Source organism: Mesoplodon bidens (assembly GCF_964165515.1).
Source record: "Mesoplodon bidens genome assembly, chromosome: 5".
NCBI lineage: Eukaryota > Metazoa > Chordata > Mammalia > Artiodactyla > Ziphiidae > Mesoplodon > Mesoplodon bidens.
This window is the reverse complement of record NC_138161.1, coordinates 105,198,497-105,220,675: the sequence shown is the minus strand read 5'-3', so window position 1 is coordinate 105,220,675 and position 22,179 is coordinate 105,198,497. Positions and strand designations below refer to the sequence as shown.

The window sequence follows — 22,179 nt, the reverse complement described above, 5'->3', positions numbered from 1 at the left end:
CCGCCATGCACATACAATCATTTCATACTTTTATTTTGCTATCAGCAGTGTCTTATATACCAACTAGAATCCCTGGGTTACCTTCTAGAAACTTTGGACAGGGCACCAAAACACAGAAATATAGTCCCTGTATCTCAGAAGTCCTATGCAAATTTTAGATAATCCAAGCATGTTTCATCAACAGTAAGTCTTTGGTGTTCTGTATTGTTAGTTAAGTTATTCTAATAACTAACAGTGTAACAGCAGAAAGTCATTGTCCATTATCATCTGCATCTAATTTCTTTTAAAAATTTTTTAGTAACTTTATGAAATACAGAAGTGAAGACTGAAAAACATCATCAGAAATTTTAATAAGAATTTAAATATAGTAAACCTAAAATTTTGTTCTTTGTTTTCATGATATTAGAGGTATGTATACACAAAATGAGAAATATCCTCTGAATGCAATTAACTGCTCATGAACTATCACTGCAACATGGGAAATAACCATCCTGTATATGTTGATTTCAAATACATCTCTGATATGTTCTAGCTTATCATCACTTCTGATTGTTCATCTTGTATTTGCATCATTATTTGCAATACTTAAAAAAAATTGTAACATTTGATGGCTTATGGTTTTGTTGAGAGGATAACCATATTCTTTGCTCCAAAATTGCAAAATATTTTTATTTTTAAATTCATAAACACCAATTAGAATGATCAATTCAGTTTGTTAAATTTCTACATCATCTAGTTTCTTCCAATTTATCAATACCTTCAATACATACCCACCTTCAGTATTTGTCCACTCATGAAGCATATCAGGTAAATTTTGGTGACAAGAATCATTAGAGCTAAAGAATACTGTCATATGTCCTTTTAGAAAAATAGAATGGTCAGGCTCTTGTCCCCCAAATTTACATGATGAAATTCACCTGTTTAATAATTAACTATATAAAAGTACCATACATCCTTTTTCATCCTTAGAACTATATTGCTCAACCATTGAGCCTTTTGTTTGAGAAAGTTCATCTAAGATATCATCACACAAAGACTCAGTCTGAGATTTAACTTAGACAATTCATTTCACCATCATCACTAGAGTCTTTATAGTCATCTTCTGATTTAACAATTTTGAAACATCTTCCTCTGTCAATTTTCATAATGTCTCTTGGACATTATGAGGAGAAAATATTTTTAAAAATCTGAATTCTTATAAAAAAAACTAGAAGCAGACTACAAAGATAAATGTCTCTCATATTATTCTATATGTTCTTGAAAGATGAGGCAAAAGTTTTGAGCAACACAGTAGGAAAACTGGATAACTATACAATAGTAAATTCATTTAATCACCCTCCAGTCTTCTTACTGCATCATATTTCTAAGCCAGTTGTCGAATAAAACTATAATGAAGTCCACTTACATAACTTTAAGTTTTCCAAATTTAAGTAGGTACAACAATATAAAAAGAGGTAAAATTAATTTTAATAATAGATTTTATTTAACCTGTAACATCTTTTAACACATATCTGCATCAAAATTATCAGTGAACTCTTTTATATTATTTTTATTCTAAATCTCTGAAATCTAATATGCAATCTATACTTATAGCACTTCTCAGTTTTAAATAGCCACATTTTAAGTACTTAGTAGTCATATATGTCTAGTAGTTACCATATTAGACAGCATAGTTTTGGACAATTCCACCATTCTTCCTTTTTTTAAATTTCAGTCTTTGGGTTCTTTGATCATTGAATTAATTGATAAGTTAGGATAAAGTAAGTCCTAGAATGATAAAAAGAGACAATATCTCAAGATATGGAAAAACAAAATAACTAGCCCTCTATACTGCACTTTAGATTTATAAAGACCCTTTGATAATTACAATAGATACATTTTATTATTTTTTTAAAAAGTAGTTTTGGAATTCTTAAGAACTTTTAAGAGTTCAAAGTTGAGAGAACAGACTGATGAAAAAATCAGCCAAAGACCTTAACAAACATCTCACAAAGGGGATATACAGATGAAGAATAAACATATGAAAAGATACTCCACTTAGGTCATTAGGGATGTGCAAATTAAAACTTCGAGATACAACTACACACCTTTTAAAATGTCCAAAATCAAGAACACTAACAACACCAAATGCTGGTGAGGAAGTGGAACAGCAGGAAGTCTCATTCACTGCTGATAGAAAGGTATAGCAACTTTGGAACACAATTAAGCAGTTTCCTACAAACAAACATATTCTTCTCATACAATCCAGCAATCACACTCTTTGGTATTTACCCAAAGGAGTAGAAAATTTATGTTCACGTGAAAACTTGCACACAGATGTTTATAGCACCTTCACTCATAATTGTCAAAACTTGGAAGTAACCAAGATGTCTTTCAATAGGAAATGAACAAATAAACTGGTTATGTCCTGAGAATAGAGTATTATTCAGTGCTAAAAAGAAAAATAAAAAATTAAGCCATAAAGACATGGAGGAAATTTAAATGTATGTGTACTACTAAGTGAAAGAAGTCCACCTGAAAAGACTATATACTATGATTCTAGCTATATGACATTCTTAAAAAGGCAAAACTATGGAGACAGTTTTTTAAAATTGCCAGACAGTAAAAGTTGCTGGCAGGAGTTTTTGGGAGGGAGGGTTAAATATGTGAAACACAGGATTTTTAGGGCAGTGAAACTACTCGTTATGATACCATAATGGTGGACATGTCATTATACATTTGTCCAAACTCATAAAATGTACAAGACAAGAGTGAACCCTAGTGTAAACTGTGGACTTTGGGTGGTAATGATGTATCAACATAGGTTCCTCAGTTGTAACAAATGTAGCACTCTGGAGGGGGAGGTTTGATAATGAGGGAAGCTAAGCATCTGTGGTCTCTGTACTTTTTTCTCAATTTTGCTATGAAGCTAAAACTTCTCTACAAAAAAAAAGCTTTAAAGTTAAAAAAAAAATTTGTTTTCATGCACTTCAGAAGACCTCTAAGAAAGAATAAAAGTCATGAAGTACCAATCCATACAAATGGTTAGAACTGCTCAAAAAAAAGAAAGAAATGACAATTCAGTCCAAAGTGCCTTAATAGTGGGAAGGAGGGAGACACAAGAGGGAAGAGATATGGGAATGTATGTATATGTATAACTAATTCACTTTGTTATAACACAGAAACTGATACACCATTGTAAAGCAATTATACTCCAATAAAGATGTTAAAAAAAAAGTGCCTTAATAGTATATCAAGGATTAACCATTTTCACTGCTTTTTCTTTTTCTGGCAGCCATTGTATCAACCATGTCATTTTGAGGGATCTAACACCTAAATTTTAAGGAATAAGAACTGGAATCTTTTGGTGCCCCTAATTTAAGCTGAAACTGCCTTGCCAGTAGGAATGCATTTTTTCATCATGTGACTACAACTATTAATAGGAAAACACAATAATATATGTAAATACTATATATATATTATTCTGTAAAGTTATTTATAAATCTAAGACACTAAATTGTTTTCATGCCATCTAATGTCAGTCCATAAAAGAACAAACTTACTTCTTTAAAAAAAGTCATTAAACCATTTTGATAGAAGATATTTCATTTGCTGAATCAATATATATAATTGAAAGGTGATATTTAACACTGAGTTTAAAGGGGAACATGCCATAGCCCAACATCTGCAATGTCGTTCCCACATAAAATCAGGGCAATCTGCATTCCAGCCCACAGTCCTGAGGCGGTCACTGCTGAGCACCATGGGAAGGTCACTAAATTAGACATTAGGAATATCTGCAGTCTAATCTCTGTTCCAAAGCAAACTCATTTTGACCTCAATCAAATAACATATTAAATCTGCGAGTATCTTGTGTACCAAATGAGGTGTATATTCCTGGTCTTTAGATTGACTAAAATAAGAAAATAATGATATTTTGTTTCAGGATTAGAAGTATCAATATTTGAATCTCTCTAATGTTTCTTTCAGTATTTTTTCCTCTACCTCAGTAAAAATAAGGCCAAAGGATGGACAGGCAGGCAGACAGACAGACAAACACACACACACACCCAACACCATTTCTCAATGCATTTTTATTTATTTTTTAATTTTATTGCATGTCCTGGCAAACATAAGTGGCTTGTGGATTTGCCTCTGGCTCACCAAAAGCCCATTACCCAAAATACCAAAAGACAAGCAACTGAAGCTTAAAAAAAAAAAAAAAATCACATCTATAAGAAAAACTTTTCAAAAACATTAATAAAGCATATAAAACATTTGTCATTGACTTAATTTTTACAATTACAAAAATAATAAAAAAATGCAACCTTTTAAACATTCAACATCCTGCATACAATACTTTAGGGGAATATCAAGAAAACAAAAGGTAAATGGATTTAATGAAGTAAGTTCTAGTCTCCATTTCCATTTCTAATCAACTCCAAACAAAAATCTATCCATTCTTCAGCTAACTGTACTGAGCTGAGGCCACAAGAACTCCATTAAGCCCATGCCCCCTCTGTCTGTCTTAATATTCTTTTGCCCCTCACGCTAGCTACACATACACTCAAAAAACGTAAGTTGCCACCAGGAAGTGAGGCCAGTAGTTGTGCCTCACTTTGGCTCATGCCAAACCCATGATATACAGTGAAGGAATTTCTGAGTCCTTAGTGCCGCCTGAAGAGTGCTGAAATAGCTCAGAGGATGTCCTAGGTTTATTCAAACACTCATGATAGTCCAGGAAGCCATTTGCCCTCCTAGCATTGCCAAGGCATGGTTTTCATTCTTCCTGTTAATAGGTTCTCAAACCTGCATGCTTGTTCCACATATTAACAGTGCTTATTACCATTTATGCAAAATAAAACTTTGAAATCAAGGACTCACTCGCTTTAACATACAAAACTAAAAAATAAAAATAAAAAACAATTTTTCCCTTCCCCCCATCTTATAGTAATGGCATTTTAAAATTTGACATTGTAGTCTTACTAAATGGTGTTTCCAGGAAAATATAAAAACAATAATAATAAGAAAAAAAGTTTCAACTGTGGTTCTGGAAAACCCGGTATCCCAAGAAGAAAAAGATAGTGAAGCACAAAGTATGCACGTTCACATGCAAAACATATATACAGTTTTCAGATGAAATTCATATATATTTTTAAACCATGTTAGTCCTTTGCACTTTAAAATAAAAATGGAAGCTTATGTGCAATGATAGCCCTTTACCAGAAGGCACGGCAGGCTTTTAGAGCTCATTAGCATATATACAAAATACTTGTTTTATAGTTTGAAAAAAAGTATTTGCTACAAAGTATGTTTCTAAAAGATGTACAACAATATCTCCATTTACACGTTTTTTCAGAGTCTGAAGACAACTCTTTGCTTATGTGGTTCAGGCAACATCTCCAATGGAAGGTTTATCCTCTGATCTGTCAGGACATTTTTATGTGTATGCACAGTCCAGAAGACAGATGGACGGGAAACTGGGTTCTCACAGTTACTTTCCAACAAAGTGAAACTATTATTGTTCAAAAAGAAAAGTGATATGGTGATACAACTGATGCTTTAGGAAAACTGATCTCATAATTTTATATTTTCCAAATCACTGCTCCTATTTTAAACCTTGGGGAGAGAAAGATCAACAAGCCTCTATATGTAGAATTTTATAGAACGTGAGGGTCATTAGAAGAAACATTTACCAAATAATACTATTTATGTTTCAAAAAGTCCTCCAAGTATTTCAATTCATGGTTTACTGAGATCTCTTACTGTTTAGTGGAGATTCAATAACTCTGTATGATTCTTGTTTTTCCTGGATATTCTTAATAGACATTAAAGCTTTATTGCAAGAACTAGACAGATGGCATTCATCCCAATCAAATCAACCTTAATTCTAACAAGGGTAGCAAATGTGTAATTGAGTTAATCAATCTTGTAGTGAAATTTGGTTTACAGGCATTTGTACTGGCAGCTAATGCTTTGCCAATAAATACTGAGAGTTAAGGTGTCTGGCATTGAATTTGAGGAGATTGCTGAAATACCCAGACACATGATACCAGGTGTTATTTAACTGGTTTCCATGACTTTTTAACAATTTTAGCCATGACTCACATTCCCCAATCCCAACCAAAAGCAAGAGAGAGTATTTCCTTTCCTATGGTGAGTGATAGTGTGAACATGAACTTTTTCTTGTACTTGAACTAAATCACCCCAAAGGCAACCACTATCAGTAGTAGGGATATCAGTAACATAAAATATACCAACATAGAGAATCGTGTACATATGTATATAGTCTCACCCACATAATAACAAGCAGATCTAACCAAAGGTTTGATGTGGCATGTGTTTAGCATCAAAAGAACTGAAGGCACCTACATGTCACTGTCACTCACATGTCCTATCAAGATCTAGATACCTATTACCATACATGGCTGGCCTTGAGAGACGGGGTATAGATAAGCCATCCAAAAAGTAAAAAAAAAAAAAAAAAAAAAAAAAAAAGGCAATAAGTGCAACTCATTTTTTTCCTTTAAATTACATTTCAAACAATACTCAATGCCCCCCACCCAAAAATATATACTGTATATTTATATATTTATATATATAGTCTTAGACTATAAGGGTGAAAATGCTTTATAAAAGTCAAGGAGAGACCTCTGCAGCTTAAGGAGGCACCCACTGCTTTTTTGCTCACTTCTACCTAGCCATGACAATTTCAGTCCTGCAAGCAAGAGATCTGAAGGCTTAAAGCCAGAATCAGAATCAGATGCCAGGTTGCACATTAGGTAAAAAGTAGCCTCTTCCTTCTCCTTCCCTTAAGAAACCTGACTGAAAAGAGGAAGGAGAGGAGCTAGGAAAAATGCTTGGCTGGTCAAACAGTGGTGCCTTGTAGTGGGGTTAGCGGGTGGGAAGACGGAAAAAGCTCAAACCGCAACGCTCATCTCACTCCCCCTCCTCTTTGATGCGCTGTTGCTTGTTGCGACGAGCATCCATGTCAAAGTTGAAGTCATTCCACTCATCGCGAGGTGGGAAGGAGATGGTCTGGCGGAGGGTGAAGCGCACAGCGTCAATTACACGCTCGCCCCGGGTCTCACTGGAGCCCACACTGACTGTGGAGGCACCACTTGGGGTCCGCAGGAGGTGGGGAGGGGACGAGAAGTCGTGGAGCTGCCGGTGGTCCAGGATGCCTTTCCAGATGGCATGTCGGAATTGCTCAGGGATTTTTAGACTTGCCAAATCCTGTGCAATAGGGAAGCAAATCAGGAAGAATTAAGACAAAGGGACAAACTGACATTTAGTCCACACCATTCTGTGTCATTCCCCAATGCTCGGCTTTAACTGACCTGCATTTACTGAACTCTAAATTGGAAAATAAAATTAGCTCTTTATTAATCTTTGGCATATATGTAACTAAGCACAGATGTACAGGCTTGAGGTGCCATCTCTTCTTGTATGTAGCATTTTACTTATTCTCTATTGGTCTCAGTTTCTTCAGTGGTAAAATAGAGGTAATATTTAGATCAGAGAACACAAATCCCCAAACAAAAATATTAGGTAAAGGAAACTTCCAACTCTCAAATCTACCTCGCTCTAATCACTGGAAGAAAGATATTAATGGAATGCCACCACTTCTCAAATGAGGAGATGGGAACAAAAGATTACTAACAGATATTGAACTCTTTCAACATGCCAGGGGTTGAACTAATTATTTTTTATTCATGATCTCTTTTTTTTTTTTTTTTTTGCGGTACGTGGGCCTCTCACTGTTGTGGCCTCTCCCGTTGCGGAGCACAGGCTCCAGATGCGCAGGCTCAGCGGCCATGGCTCACGGGCCCAGCCGCTCTTTGGCATTCAGGATCCTCCTGGACCAGGGCATGAACTCGTGTCTCCTGCATCGGCAGGTACACTCTCAACCACTGCACCACCAGGGAAGCCCCATGATCTCATTTAATGCTAAGATTAGTGGTAGATATTATTCAACCTATTTTATAGACAGAAAAGCTGAAGGTCAGAGAGGTTGATAATTCTAAAGTTACACAATTAAGGAATGAACTGTGGATTCAGGACCGCCTCTGAGCCTAAAACTGCCCTAATGGCCAAAAGGTTTCTTGGTGTTTGGATAAATCAGGGTATCAAAATACAGAGTACATGTCCATGTTCTGTGGTTGGGGGTAGAAGGCATAACAAAGATGGTTGATCTTAACTAACTGTGGTAGCATCTCTGTTTACCTGAACTAGCTCCTCATTAACTTGTTTTAACATTGGCTCACATTTTTTATGGAGCAGTATGGTAGGTAGAAAGAACATTGTGCTTAGAGTTACAAGACCTTGACAGAAGTTCTTATTCTGTCACTGACTGGCTCTAGATCTTCATTAAGTCACTTATTTTCTACTGGCCTCAGTTTCCTCATTGGTAAAATGGTCAACACTTTTTTAGGTCAACACTTACTGTGGACTCATATGCAAATGTGGATATGAGAGTACTCTGCAAATTATAAAGCACACTATGCAAATCTTAATCATCTGAATTATTACTATGTTATACCATGATTAACCCATCCTTGCATCTTAGAGGAAATACTTATAACAACTCCAAAATTTAACCATATTCCTTTTCCAGGGAGGTATGTGAAGTAACTGAGACTGGTGTTGAGAGTCAAGAAGAAAAGGAGTTGTCTATTTCCAGTGATGAGCAGGAAGAAGCTGAAGTGAGGATGCGGAGATTAGATAGCCTCCCAATATTTCCTAGTTTGGAAATGTGCAGTGTGGGTACTCCAATTTCCTATTCTAGCAGATGAATACATTATAAAGAAGTTATTCCACAAATAGATAAGTGAGCATAGCTCTTTATGCTTCTGAAACTCACAGTAAGTCCAAAACTCTCTGTACACTAGGCTCCATTAATCTGCATTACTCTCTAGATAGATTTTAACTTATACTGACAGGTGAGAAAGCTGTGGCCCAGAGCCTGGCCCAGGACCTAGCCAACACCAGCAAAGATAGATTTGTGGGGAGCATCAGCAGATCCTTGAAGCTAAAGGGGCATCCTGACATACTCCCCAGCAGGGACAGTGAGCCAGTTGAAGGTAAAACTTTAAAAATATAGGGAAGGGACAAATTTCCTATTCCATCATGTAAGGCTCTCAGACACAGGGCAACACACTGTCTTGTGTCAAACTGCCTTCAACGGATGCACATCATTGTAAAGTTCTCTGAAACTTGTCGGAACGTACTCCTAAAGCTTTCTCTATAGCATTTACTTTTAATTTCTTCCATCAGGGAGCAGCAGCCAGGGGTGATTGAGGGAGTGGATAGGGGCGGGCATAGGGGCAGCATAGCATATACTTGTCACCAGAGGGCAGAGGTGTTCTCACGCTTGCAGGGACATCTCTAGCATCGGTGCTCAAGGGGGGGGGGGGGGCAAAAAGAGGTCCCAACTACAGAAGCGGCAGCAGAGACAGAGAGTATCTTCTTCCACTAGCCCAAAGGGCCCTCTGGAAGCTAGAAAGGAGGATAGTGAACCCCAAAGAGAGCAGCATAAAGAGCAGCCTGGGAGGAAAACCAGATTGTTGTAAACCAAACAAAATGAGCTCCCACTCATGTGAACAGTAGTTCAAGAAGTGCTGTAGGAAGCAAGAAAATGTCCCCTCCTATCCAGCTTGCTTCCAAGACTATCAGAGCCAGAAGGCAATGATTTTGAACCTAATTGGATTAACTGAGGACCAGAGAAGCAAAGTGATAACCCCAAGTTCTCATTACCACTAAGAAGCATAGTTGGGACTTGAACCAATGACCAGTGATCTTTCCCAGTGATCAGGGATGGCTGGGACCTATTCTGGTAGAATTGACCATGAATGAACATATGGTTCTAGTCGAGAGGCACAGCTCAATCCTCTGTGACATCTTATTTTAAAGAAAGGCAGAAAAGGCCAATCAATAGAGTTAAAGACTGGAAGCTTACATCTCAGGGTTCTATTCCTGGTTCTGTCATCAACCCATCATGGCAAATGACCATATTGTCGTCTCTCCATATTTTAAAGTGAGAATAACATCACCTGATTCCTGCTATCCTCCCTGGGGTCTTACACCAATTAATAAGAACAACCAAAAAGTCCTCTGAATTCTTTAGAGATCATACATTCCTTGAAGGTGGGAATCAGATCTCACTCCCACTCTGCATATAGTATGCACACAATAGACAACTGCTGACTGATCAGAGAAGCTGAGGACCACTGATCCTGAGCTTCTCATATGTAGAGGTGGAGGCCTGGGAATCTTTCTAATACGGTTATGGGTCCCAACAAAACTGAGGACTGGGATAGGACAAAAAACAGAGGGGATTCAACTACAAGGTGAATGTCACCAGAGGGAGGAATTTAAGGAATAAAACTCAAGAGAAAAGTCTAACGTTTACTTACATCCATGGAGTAATGCTCAATCTGATAGATGGTGGTCAGCCCCTGGGTCGTGAAATAGTCCAGACATGATGAACAGCCCAACCTCGCTAAGAAACTGCAGAGGGAGGAGGGAAGAGGAAGGAGGAAACAGAAAAAGAAAGTTCACCCCAACTGCATTGGCAAGATAAAGGAAAACCCAACATTTTGCCCTGGGATGCCCTACATAAGAGATTAGGGGCAGACAAAATATATGTGGGGCCTTGGATTGGAGGTCTGGGGATGATTAGGGACACAAACTTTAGGTCTATAAAATTAAAATCAACTGCTTAAAGATGCCTGCAGAGCAGAGATTTTCAAATGGTGACTGGTGGAATTCTAGGGGTTCCATATCAGTGTCTTAGGAGCCATTGCAGGGGGTGAAAGGAAGGAGTCCAGTGCTCAGGTTTCCAGCCCTCTTGCCTCCTAGCTCTTCACTTCAAAAAGAGCACCTCTCCTTCAATTGTTTATATCTGGGGTTTCTGAGAATGGTTTATGTGGCTAAGAAAAAATTGTAGGCCACTATACTGTGAAGTCATTCATGCTTTTTGATCAGTGTCCTCATCAAAATACAGACCCACTCCTTTACGGCTCTGGTCTCAGATTGGTGATGCCACCACCGTCACAGAGCCAGATGCTGGATGATGAGCCATGCACTTTGTCATCTCTCTGACACTGCTAGTACTGTTGCATCCATCACATGGGAACCAACCCATATTATATCAGCAGCCAAATGAAAAAATCATTCTGCACATGAAGCAGGGCACTAGGCATGAGATTTGGGCATCAATGCTTGCCTCTGTTGGAAACAGAATTTTCCAGACTTCATGCCTTTCTTTCTTCTGGCTATCTGAACTCCCTTTCCTGGAATGTCCCTAGTTCCCATACGACAAAGCAAAAGAGGCCATCAGGTTCTTGAAAATCCCTGTCATTTTTACTAACATTCAAACTTCTTTATGGACATCCAACTCTAAAATAATGATCCCATGGTGGCTGAGAGCTATGAGGCCTAGAGAGCAGGAAAGGGAGCAAGATAGCAAGTTTAGTGCCCATTTGGGAGCCCCAGCCCTGAGCACCAATCTGAAGGCCACATCTTACTGTAAAAATGTGATGGGGGAGGGGGGGAGTAAGTGAAGATGGGGGAAACAGGCATGAAAACTTATATGCCTATCAACTCACATTTTCACTTTTTCCCATGCTGACTGTTGTGGTTTGCTTTGATTAAACGCTGCTGATGACTCCATAGATCAGAGATAACAGTGGCTGAACTTCAACCACTGGGCTGCTTTGCTTTCTTTCCAACTGTGCTATTAACTTTGATGGTATCCACCCTCCACCACCCAGAGATGCTTAGGACAGGACCCCAGGGACACATGCTGTGGACTCACCTGACAAGGCTGCAATCTGTGGGGTACGGAGGTGGGGGAGTGCAGTGGGAGGTGGATGGCATGGAGAGAGGGGGAGGGAGGGCCTGGGTGGGGCTGAGTCCATTCATGTCTCCAGCCATTGGCATGTGGGTGCCCATCATAGGAACTGAACAGAAGCAGGAGGAACAGAGAGGGTTACTACCATCATCACATACGAGAATCCCAGTGGTCCATCTCGCCTGGTTTAATGTTACCAAGGGCCTAATCTACCAGCCTTCCTTTTCAGTCTTATCTCTCACTACACCCCTTTAAGCACCCTACATCTCATTGAACAGAATAGTCACCAAACTCCAAACTAATTACATACTTCTTGACCTTGGTACATTCTCTTAGGACGATCTCTTCCCACTTCATTCTCTACTTCTACTGCTCTGTCCCAGTTGCTTGCTGCTCCTGATGTTAATATAGTCCTCCTTGTATTTGTCTTCATGGGTTATATTTCTGAGTCCCTCACTAGGCTAGTCTACTGAAGCATGGAGATTAGACCTTATACACATCTGGGTCCCCACAGACCCGAGCACAGTGCCTGGCACAGAGCAGATGCTCAGAAAACTTAAGTGAACAAACCTTTGAATGAAAGAGAGACCTTTGGAATATTGGTTTGGGAACAGGAGGATTTATTGCAATATTTGTAGGGAACCAAATGCCTCATAAGGAAGGATGCAATGAAAGACCCCAGCTCTTTTTTCTGGTCCATTTCATGATTATATTTGGGAACACCACCAACTTGGTTTGGTTTCTTACTAAACCATAAAGTGTAAACATTCACTCATAGAGAAGAAAACCTCAATACCAATATTTATGAAACAAATTTTGTCTTCAGGTAAAAAAAAATAGTGAAATAACATATCTACAAAAAGATGAATGCAGTTTGCTTCTACTTCAGTGAACAGTAGTGTGCCAAAGGGGAAAGGCCTCTGCCACCAACTAGCTAGCTAAAGAGCATAGGCCTAGCATGTCTTATCAGTTTCCCCACTGACTTTCCTGATGCCATTAGAGGAAAATTATGAAGCATAAATAAGAAAAAGTAAGTAACCTGTTACACAAATGTGAAGGATCATTACCACTACCACTATTTTGTCATCTCAAGAAAAAGTTGAGGACTCTAAGACGTCATCAGAAAGAAAGCAAAAAATAAATGGTTCCTTTTCCTTTTACTGTCAAAACAGCAGACCTGCCAAAGGGTCAGGTTTAGAGTCTTAGGATGTATTTGTCACTAGTGAGAGAGCAGTCTGGCTCTAATGTCTTCGTTGTCATACCAGGTAACCAAACCTCATATATCTCTTATCTCATTAAAATCTAAACGTGCTATCAGAACCAGAAAGAGTCATAATCTTAACCTCCCTTAACTTCTTTAAGAAAACCCAGTCTCTTCAAGGCAACAGTGAAATGCAAGTTTAAAGGCTTGATCAAAATAATGAACGATTTCTAGGATAAGACTGAGGCACTGTTTTATGAGGGTAATTATAGGATACATGGACAGTGTTTGGGCTTTTGCATCCCTTCCACATTTTTACCATCCTTTTTTTCTTTCAAGTTTGGGTATCCACTCTGCTAGGTTAAGTTCTAGTGGACAAGCTAATAATATTTACAGCAAAGCTATGCACCAATCATCATCCATGTTGAGGTCCGATTCTCACATTGTCTCTTATAGTTATACTTAGTTGATATGAAGAATCTGTGTGTGAATAAATAAAAGGGAGACTCCTTTCCCTATGTCAATTCTTTAATAACTGTGTATAGGATGGAATAGATGAGTTGAGAAGCCCAAAAGTGTAGGGCCACAGACGCATAAACTGTTAACTGTGCAGAGTGATAATTTTATGAATGGAAAACTGAGCATTAGAGCAGAGAGGTGACTTGTCCAGAGTTATGCAGCTAACGCTGCAATAGAGTCCATACTATGATCTATTTCTCTAGATTTTAAGTCCACCACACTATGCTACTTCCCACAAGTTGGACATATTTCCTTTTGACTATCTCAAAGAATGTAGAAGGTGGGTCCCCATCCAGGTTGGCAGGATGTCGACTGCTCATTTTCACAGAGATCCTTATCCCTACTAAAGGAACAGCCTTCTCTCTCTCTACCAGTGTGCTTTGTAATGAACCATACATCTTAAAAGTGAGAAAAAGTTCACCATGAGAAATTTAAGCCACTCAACTTTGATCTGTCCTGTCCACTGTGCCTCTTACGTAGCTTCAGAGCAAGCCTTCCCCCAATCCCAGAGCAAAGTCTTCCCCTACACTAGCCCTATTGGTCCTCCAGCTGCAGCTAAAGGGAGATGCTCTTACTGTTGGCTCCCATGCCATCGGGAATGGTGGTGGGAGTGAGGGTGTTGCGCTGCTGAGGGTTGATAAGCTGGCTCACGGAAGGCAGCTTGTTCATGCTGTTCATTTTGTTCAGAGGTGGGGAGCTGTTCCCGTAGGAAGACTGAGACTGCATCGAGGTCCTGGGAACACAAACATGGGAAGGATGGTGAGCACAGGACGCTGAAGAGTGGGGACTGGTCATTTCCAACAGGTCTCATATTAAAACATAACCTTAACTGTACACTTACAAAAATATTCCTCTAGAACAATGACAGGAACTTATTTGTGTTTCTATCTGAGAATCTCTCCTACCTTGGCAGGGATCACAAGGCTATCATCAAATCGTGTGTTTCCTACATGAGTAGAGGACAAAGCTGAATATCTTCCTAAAGCATCTCCTTTGTGAGAGGGGAAATCATTGCATCTTCTTTTCCCCTCTATTGTTTTCTCCATCCCTTTCAATGTGAAAATCAATAAGGGAAAAGAACTGAGTGAAGACCCAAAGGCTTATGAAAGACATGGAGATGCCATGCTAAATTGCAGCTGAGGCATTTCACCTATAGCTTCCTAGGTCATTTGGGCATATGCAGAAAATAACCACAAAGCCAGTCAAACAGGGCATTTGGTAGCACAACCTGCCATCATGCAGAGGCCTCAACACGGAAACATGCTTTCTCAGCTTAGCTGTTCATGGGCCATGAGGGAACCCACCGGAATGTCAACAGCCTCTCTACACAAGGGGAACCCGGGAGTCCAAACAACTGTTCTGTTAAGTTTCCACAAGTCTCTTGAGAGACAAAGAAAACAAAAACAAAAACAAAACAAAACAAAAAAACAGTTTTCCATTCAGCATTATTTCAATTTGGAGATTTACTAGAATTGGTTTTTCATACTATGTATTATATTATATACAACATTCCCTATTCAACTGCCATTCCTGACTGTTCCCTTGAATATAAAACTAGTGATATCTGCTAGAATCGGGGACGGATATAGAGTCAGATAAACAACGTTTAAGTCTCCCTCCAGCATATGTTAGAAAGCTATAGGTCGCTGTGCAAGCCAGTAAATATCCCTCATCAGAAAACTAAAATATATAAAAACTAAAAATATATACACTTACTGCATGAGTTAGATGCTAAAGGTGGGAAAACTAATAAGAAATGGTCCCATCTCAGAGAAGCTCATAGAGTAGTGGATACAATGGGATAACAATCCAACCTACCTTGTAGGGCTATGGTGAAAACCAAAAAAGATAAGATGAGGAAGAACTGTACACACTGTCAGGCATTTACTGTGTGTCATTATTGTGACCAGAGAATGAAGATTGGGCTGAGCATGCAAAAGGGGAAAACCTCCCCGTTTACACTCCTCAAATAAAATGTATTATTTTGTTCCTATTTGTCTCCTCCCTGCTGCAGCCATATCTTTATTAGAGAAGAGAGGAAAAATGTTTCTTTGAGTTTTATTTGCTTGTGTGTGTATATGTGTATCAGATTTAGAAGGCTCTGTAAATGAATCCAAGTTCCAAACAAACATGTTATAATAATGTTTGAAAAAATAACAAGTGGCTCTAACACCTGAGTGCTACAGTCGTGCTAGGCTTGGACTTCAAAGCTGCTTCTCTGTATTCTCCATAATTACACAAAACAGGGAAGACTCCATTCCATATCACTGAAGAGCCACAGCTAGAAGAATTCAAACAATATGCTATATTTGCATAAATGAACATGACAATTAATGTGCAATTGACAATTCAGCTGCATTTTAGAATCACTGTCTTAAAGTAGGAGGGTATTGATTTCTCACTTTAGCCCTTCTCAAGAAGACAGGTTTAGATCCATGTTGTATAAATGGGTATTTATATAATAAACTCTCCCAACTGTTAGATTCTTCAGGCTACCAAGCTCTCCTTTATCAATTTTCCAAATGAGTCTCAAATCCCTGTGCAGGAGGACATGGGATGGCAGGGTAGGGAGGGGTAGAAATGATTATGCCTCTTGTACAGATGGCTAAATATAAGACTCTAAGAAAAAATGTGCCCAAGTCACACATTGTTAAATGATGGGCTGAGAGGTCTCTTGGCTCCTAGTCTAAGAGTGTTTCCTTTCATTCTGTGACATCTTCCCAGAAGTAAGACAGTGGAGTGCAATAGGATACATCAAGAAGTGGGTGAAGTAGTGAGAGGAAATAGGAGACCAAGGGATATAGTAAAGGGAGACCCAGCTATCCTCAAAACCTCTCCATCCCTGTGTAGAAGGTTTGCATAAGAGTCAGCACATTTGAATACACTTAGGAACATCTGTAAGTCCATATCCAAGTGCAAGAACGTTCAGGGCAAGGTGACCAAGAGAAGCTTTGCTAGGTGCTTCTTCCTCTATCTTTGCCCAACACAAAGTAACAAAGATGCCAGGTTGCCCAGACTCCAGAGGCAGGTTGGTCCTCTGTAACCTAAAGAAATGTCTACATATCTCTCCCATCCTCGCAAATCAGTCAAATGTACAGCAAGAGCTAATGGAAACATTGCTTGAACCATTAATGCCCACCACTAGGAAAGTAAAAATGTATTTAAGAGCTATGAATTTTCCCTGGACCCTCAATTATAGTGAATGCCTTCTTCCAAATCCTGTTACAATTCCTTTCTCCTGTTTTTTGTGGTCTTTATTTTTGACCATTTTATTAGTTCATTTATTTTAAGCCACTTAAATTATTGTTGAGGAAGGTAGGTCACAAACCATAGACAAACAAAGAAGGAACATAAATTTCGGAGCCAATCGAAATATTAGAGTTCACATTCTCGATCTGACACAAATCAGTTAAGTGCCTTTGGGTAGTATATAGGTCTCTGGAGTCTCATTTACTTAATCTGTAGAACAGGCATTACACTCACTCCAGAAGACTTGCTATGAAGATTAAATGAGATTATGTAAGTGCCCTGGACATTGTCCTACAATTTGTCCTAGAATTCCACCAAAGGATTCCTTCTTTGGCCTTAAATCTTCCATTGCTAATGAAAAAGCAACTCTCTAGTGGAATCTGGCAATATATCAGGGTGAATCTATTTTACCAAACCACTTTTGCATGGCGGGATCCGAGAAGGGAAAGGGATATTGGGGGTAGAGCAAAACACCGTGGATATGGGGCAGGTCAGAAAAAGGGAAGACATGAACATGAGAAAAGGAATTGTTCCTCCTCGAAATTTTTCCCAGTACCTCCCCAAATGTAACTTTTCTCTCTAGCTGAGGAATCTTGCTTCTAAAGACGAACAGCTGCATTTATTCTCCAGCTAGATCAACTGTAATTATAAAATATTTTCTATCAGTTCAAATATATGCATTTATATAAACATCACTATAAACACATTAAAAACTTCCATAAAAATAGGGTGAAGGGGAAAAAAAACTTCCAGAAGAAAAAACAAACATTAAAAAATTAAACATACTCACTAACCCTTTAAGAAATTTGTGAATTCCTTAAAAGAGATTAGAAGGTTTTTAGATTAATTGAAAACAGTGCCAATGTAACAGGATCATCTGATTTTACTATTATACTTTTATCTAAAACATAAACATGTTTTTTCTTAAGTATTTTTCTTGTTTTTCTTAAGTATTTTTCTAAGTGACTATATTAGTTTTATTTAGAACGGTTGTTTTTGAAGTTTTTAAAACTTGTTACTCAAAGATCAGAACGTACTGTAATTTTTTAAAAAACCTATGCACAACAGGTTCCACCACAGATTTCTGGATATTTCCTAACACCAGTGTCACAGAAGCCAATTTGTTTAATAAACTGGAATTTGATTTAAATTTCTTCTAGTGAACTTGGCAACTGAAGATATAACTCAAGGCTTATTCAGAGATGTGAACAAATGATGCTATAGTGCCTAGCTCTTTATGATGAAATTAAACATGCACAGGGCTAAAATAAATTTTCAAGTTAGCATGGGCATTGAAATTTACTTTTAAGACTGATGACCTTGATACAGAGTATCTTAAATAAAAACACCAACTATGACAATAGTGTAGACAGAACCAAAGTGACCTATTCTTCTTGTTCTTTAGACTTACACATGGTACTTCAATCACTTAAGTGAAAATATTCTAGCATTTAAGGAATTAAAAAAAGCCAAAGAGACAGAAAAGAAAAACTGCGAGATAAACCAAGATGCAAAAGTTTATTGAAAATTAAAATCACACATTCATAAAGCAACAGCCTCAATAACAAGAAATCATTGCTGTGGTGACAAAGAATAAAGAGCTGGTGACCTGGTATGGGGAGCAGATTTTTTAAGTCTTTATACTATTATTTTAAAACATGATTTAAAATAGAAATAGATTCTCTAAAGTCTTTGAACCAAAAAAGAAAAATTATCTACTCTTCCTGTCTTTCATTTTTAGGCCAGGAGTGTTGATTTAAAAATGTGTCTGCTTGGACATCACTTAAACAAAGCATAAGTGTCCTGGACACGGCAATTTGAACAGTGTCAGTGATATGGCTGATTTTATGGAGCTCCAATCAAAGGAGTTAATTATAGAATTGGTGAGAGGACTTTGAATTCCATGGTGGACATGGAAGAATGATATATGACTGCCTGAAAGAATATTACGGGGGTAGTTTTACCCTCCTCTTAAAATGACAAAAGAGGTTTACCTGCCTTGGGGTCCAAACACAAATTTTGGAGGGTTTCCAAAAGCAAGGAAAACTATCACATCAGATGCTGACATGGGGTGGCAGTGGCAGGACCTGGCACAGAATTAATGAACTTTCTACTACATATGAGGGGAGGATACTGGTAATGCAAGTTCTCAAAAAGAAGAAAAAATCATTCCCCGCAGTGGTTACTCATGGTAGTTATTACCTCTCTGCCCAGCAGTACACTTGACACCTTAGCTTGTTACTATTTGCAGTATCATTGCATGACCAGAATTAAAAGGGCCTGAGTCTCTCAGTCGCCTACAGTTTACTTCTGCCCAGACAATAACAACCTTTTTTTTCTCCTTTTCTTAAAAAGACATCTTAAGTTTGAGACCTGCTCAAAAGCTTCTTCATGAGTTTTAGAAACACAACAGAAGGTAACAGAAAAGGGTTCCAATAAACATCGTAATGCCCCTCTTCCCAACCTGAGCTCCTCCCTCCCAAGAAACAACACAAAAGCTCACAGACAGACACAGGGGTTCCTGATGGACCAATGCTAGATCTAAGGATACAGAATCTGCAGAAAATGTCCTTTCTTGTACAGTTTTGAGTCCCTTCAAAGATTTTCTTACTAGTGGCTGTGTGCCTTTGAGCAGTTGGGTCTCTGAGCCAAAGTGTCTTCAAGTCCTGGCTATGAGGGCTTGATACACACACACACACACACACACACACACACACACACACGGAAACACAACAAACACATACGCTCAAAATACAGAGATGGGGCTCTATGGGTACACTGATCGGTTTGGGGGGCTGGAATGTCTAAAGAAGACGTCAGATTGCCTCGGGCTTTCTCTCCGGGGCTCCACAAGCTCATTCCTGAAGCAGGCTGAAAGGAGACTGCAGAGAGGAACCAGAGAAAAGAAAAGATGAAGGCTTAGGACTTCATATATTCAAATCAACTGAATACAGAAACACATCCTTCTACCTTCATGATCATAGTATAGTCAGAACAGAATGCCGCATGGCTATTTTTGTTTCTTCCTCTTTACTTTCCTTTAAGATTACTCAGAGATGACTTCCCAAGATTTTTATGAAGAAGAAATGAGAGAAGGCAATGATAGTTATCTAGAACTATTAGAATCACCTGTGGAACTTTAAAGACATGCATTTTCCCGGATCCTTTCTGAGACAAGGCTTGGATCCAGGCATACATATACTTTTAAGAAGTTCCACAAGTTACTCAGTTGAGGACTATTGAGACAAGGTAGGTCAAGATGCTTAGTATGGTGCTTGGCATACTGGACTCAATTAATTGCAAAAAGGAATGCAGAGACAAGAAGTAACTTCAATCTTTTGTAAAATGTCATCTGCCCAATTATGATACCTCATTACTGTTCCTGTCTAGCTTAACTCTGAAGTATGAAGAAATATGATCTTATCAGTCTGGGGGCTGTGTCATCATGCCTTTGTAAAGAACTACTAATGAGCATTTTGCATGTGCCCAGATTGTGATGGATAAATATCCTAATCCTTTCAGTCACAAACTTGGCCTAGAAATGCACATATCAAACTCACAAAAGCAACTTTTGCATTATGAAGAAATCAATTATGACACAAGGATGCCAGGAACAAATCCTCTTATTTTCCTAAGGGTTGTGCAACCCCATGAACTGTTTGGGAATTACTGCCCGGATGGCTTCTGAATCACATTTGGTTACTCCTTGCAAAGGAACAAAGCAATTTTCACTTGTTCAGTGCTGAGATTTAGTAAGCCATCTTACCAGCAAGAATTGGGATCATCTTAAAGAAGATGCCAGAATACAAATTAGTAGGGACGCAATTTATTACCAACTAAAGAACAATGGCTTCGACTTCTTGTGTGGATATTACATCTTGGGGCTTCTCTTGTACCAAGGATTGCATAAGACAACATGCAGAAATCATCTTTCACTTATAAAAAAATGTCTGGATCAGAGAATTACACACTGAGACTAGAATTGAGACAAGTTATGCAATGAGACGTGAGAACTTAGAAAAGTGATTTAATCTATCTGAATTTAATTAATCTGAGGGTGTTTTTCTGCATTACCAATTCAGAGCTAATAAATCTCTGTCCTGACAACTTCCTAACATTTTCGTGAAGTTCTAAACTAACTGTGTAAACTGTAAAGGCTTGTGCAGTGCCATGACCTATAAGGTTGAACCACATGAAACTGCCCATATTTACCTTTTTTTTTAATCTATGAAACTGGCAATTTCAAACAAATATTCTGGAAGCATGGAGAATTTCTAAGTCAGACTTAGAAGTATGGTATTAGTCATATCTGTCAGTGAGAGAGAGAAAGATTTGTGTCTTCTGCTTTCTTCTACATTGATAATTCTGAAAATATTACTTGCTTCTTTCTCAGATACATGAATCAGAGGAATAATTATCAACATTCTTGAAGAAAATCGTAGCCAGATGAGCTTAAAGAAATAGGGCTTTACACTGAAACCACAAGGGTAAATACCAACTACCTGATACAGGGACAGAAAAATGGGAATGAATGCTTGCTTTCTGTTTTCTTATTATGACTTTCTTAACTAATGAAGCAGTCCAGAATATTGTAAAGAGCTATGTCTTCCAGATCTGATTCTAGTCTCAGATTTATTATGAACTGGCTATGAAATCACAGGTGTAGTTCATTGGGCCTCAGTTTCCCCAGCTATAGCACAAAGGGGCTAGAACTATAGTCTTGAAGATTCTGTTCTGCTCCAATATTCTCTGACCTATATCATTGATACTAATAAGCCGCGATCATCAAGTGATCATAAAGGAGAAGGAAACGCTAAGAGCTCCTCAGGATGTCATACATTTGTATTAAAATCAAAGTACATCTATCCTGTAGAAACTTAAAAATAATTCTCCAGTGTTGGGCTAAGTAAAATTTTAACAAAGTAATGCTGCTCTCAGATCAGATCTTACCCAAGAAGGAGGGTAATTACAGAAGGAAAAAAATGAACAAGAGATAGTATTGGTCAAAAGTACACATGTCAAAAGATTGCTAAAAAGGTCTCAAGTGGCTGCTGCAAAACTGTCTTAAGAGTTCATGCCCCTTGAAAATATGATGGTAAGGAGTCCAGTGGCAAGAATGTGTCCAATTTGTCCTCTCGCTAGATTCTGGCTCCTATGAATGTAACTCCCTATGTTTATTCTAATATGAGCAAATCAACTAAAATCAAATTTCCTTATAAATGGAATAAAGCCTACTTATAGCTATAACAACTCAATTCACAAAAACTCAGTGTAAGATTTATCGTCCAGAAAGCCTATGATCATGAAGGTAATTGTGAAGGAATTTTTGAATAGGGAGAACCATGCACAAATGAAAAGCAAGCAGTGAGAAAACATA

The 22,179-nt window shown here is 38.3% G+C and overlaps 1 protein-coding gene across 10 annotated transcripts in view; it reads right to left on the bottom strand.

Moving 5' to 3' along the window:
• Nucleotides 1-6,918: 6,918 nt before the first annotated feature.
• Nucleotides 6,919-22,179, bottom strand: part of TP63 (tumor protein p63) — a gene marked incomplete at both ends in the record, with an annotated part of 242,353 nt that continues 227,092 nt past the window's right edge. For 6 of the 10 annotated variants that reach the window (XM_081234847.1, XM_081234845.1, XM_081234848.1 and 3 more), the window contains 4 exons: nt 6,919-7,215; nt 10,395-10,488; nt 11,798-11,942; nt 14,129-14,286. In XM_081234847.1, coding sequence (XP_081090973.1) covers nt 6,919-7,215; nt 10,395-10,488; nt 11,798-11,942; nt 14,129-14,286 — 694 coding nt within the window. Of the gene's footprint in view, nt 7,216-10,394; nt 10,489-11,797; nt 11,943-14,128; nt 14,287-19,569; nt 19,685-22,179 lie in introns of those variants that run through there. The other 4 variants (XM_081234852.1, XM_081234853.1, XM_081234854.1 and 1 more) reach the window with 1 other exon arrangement.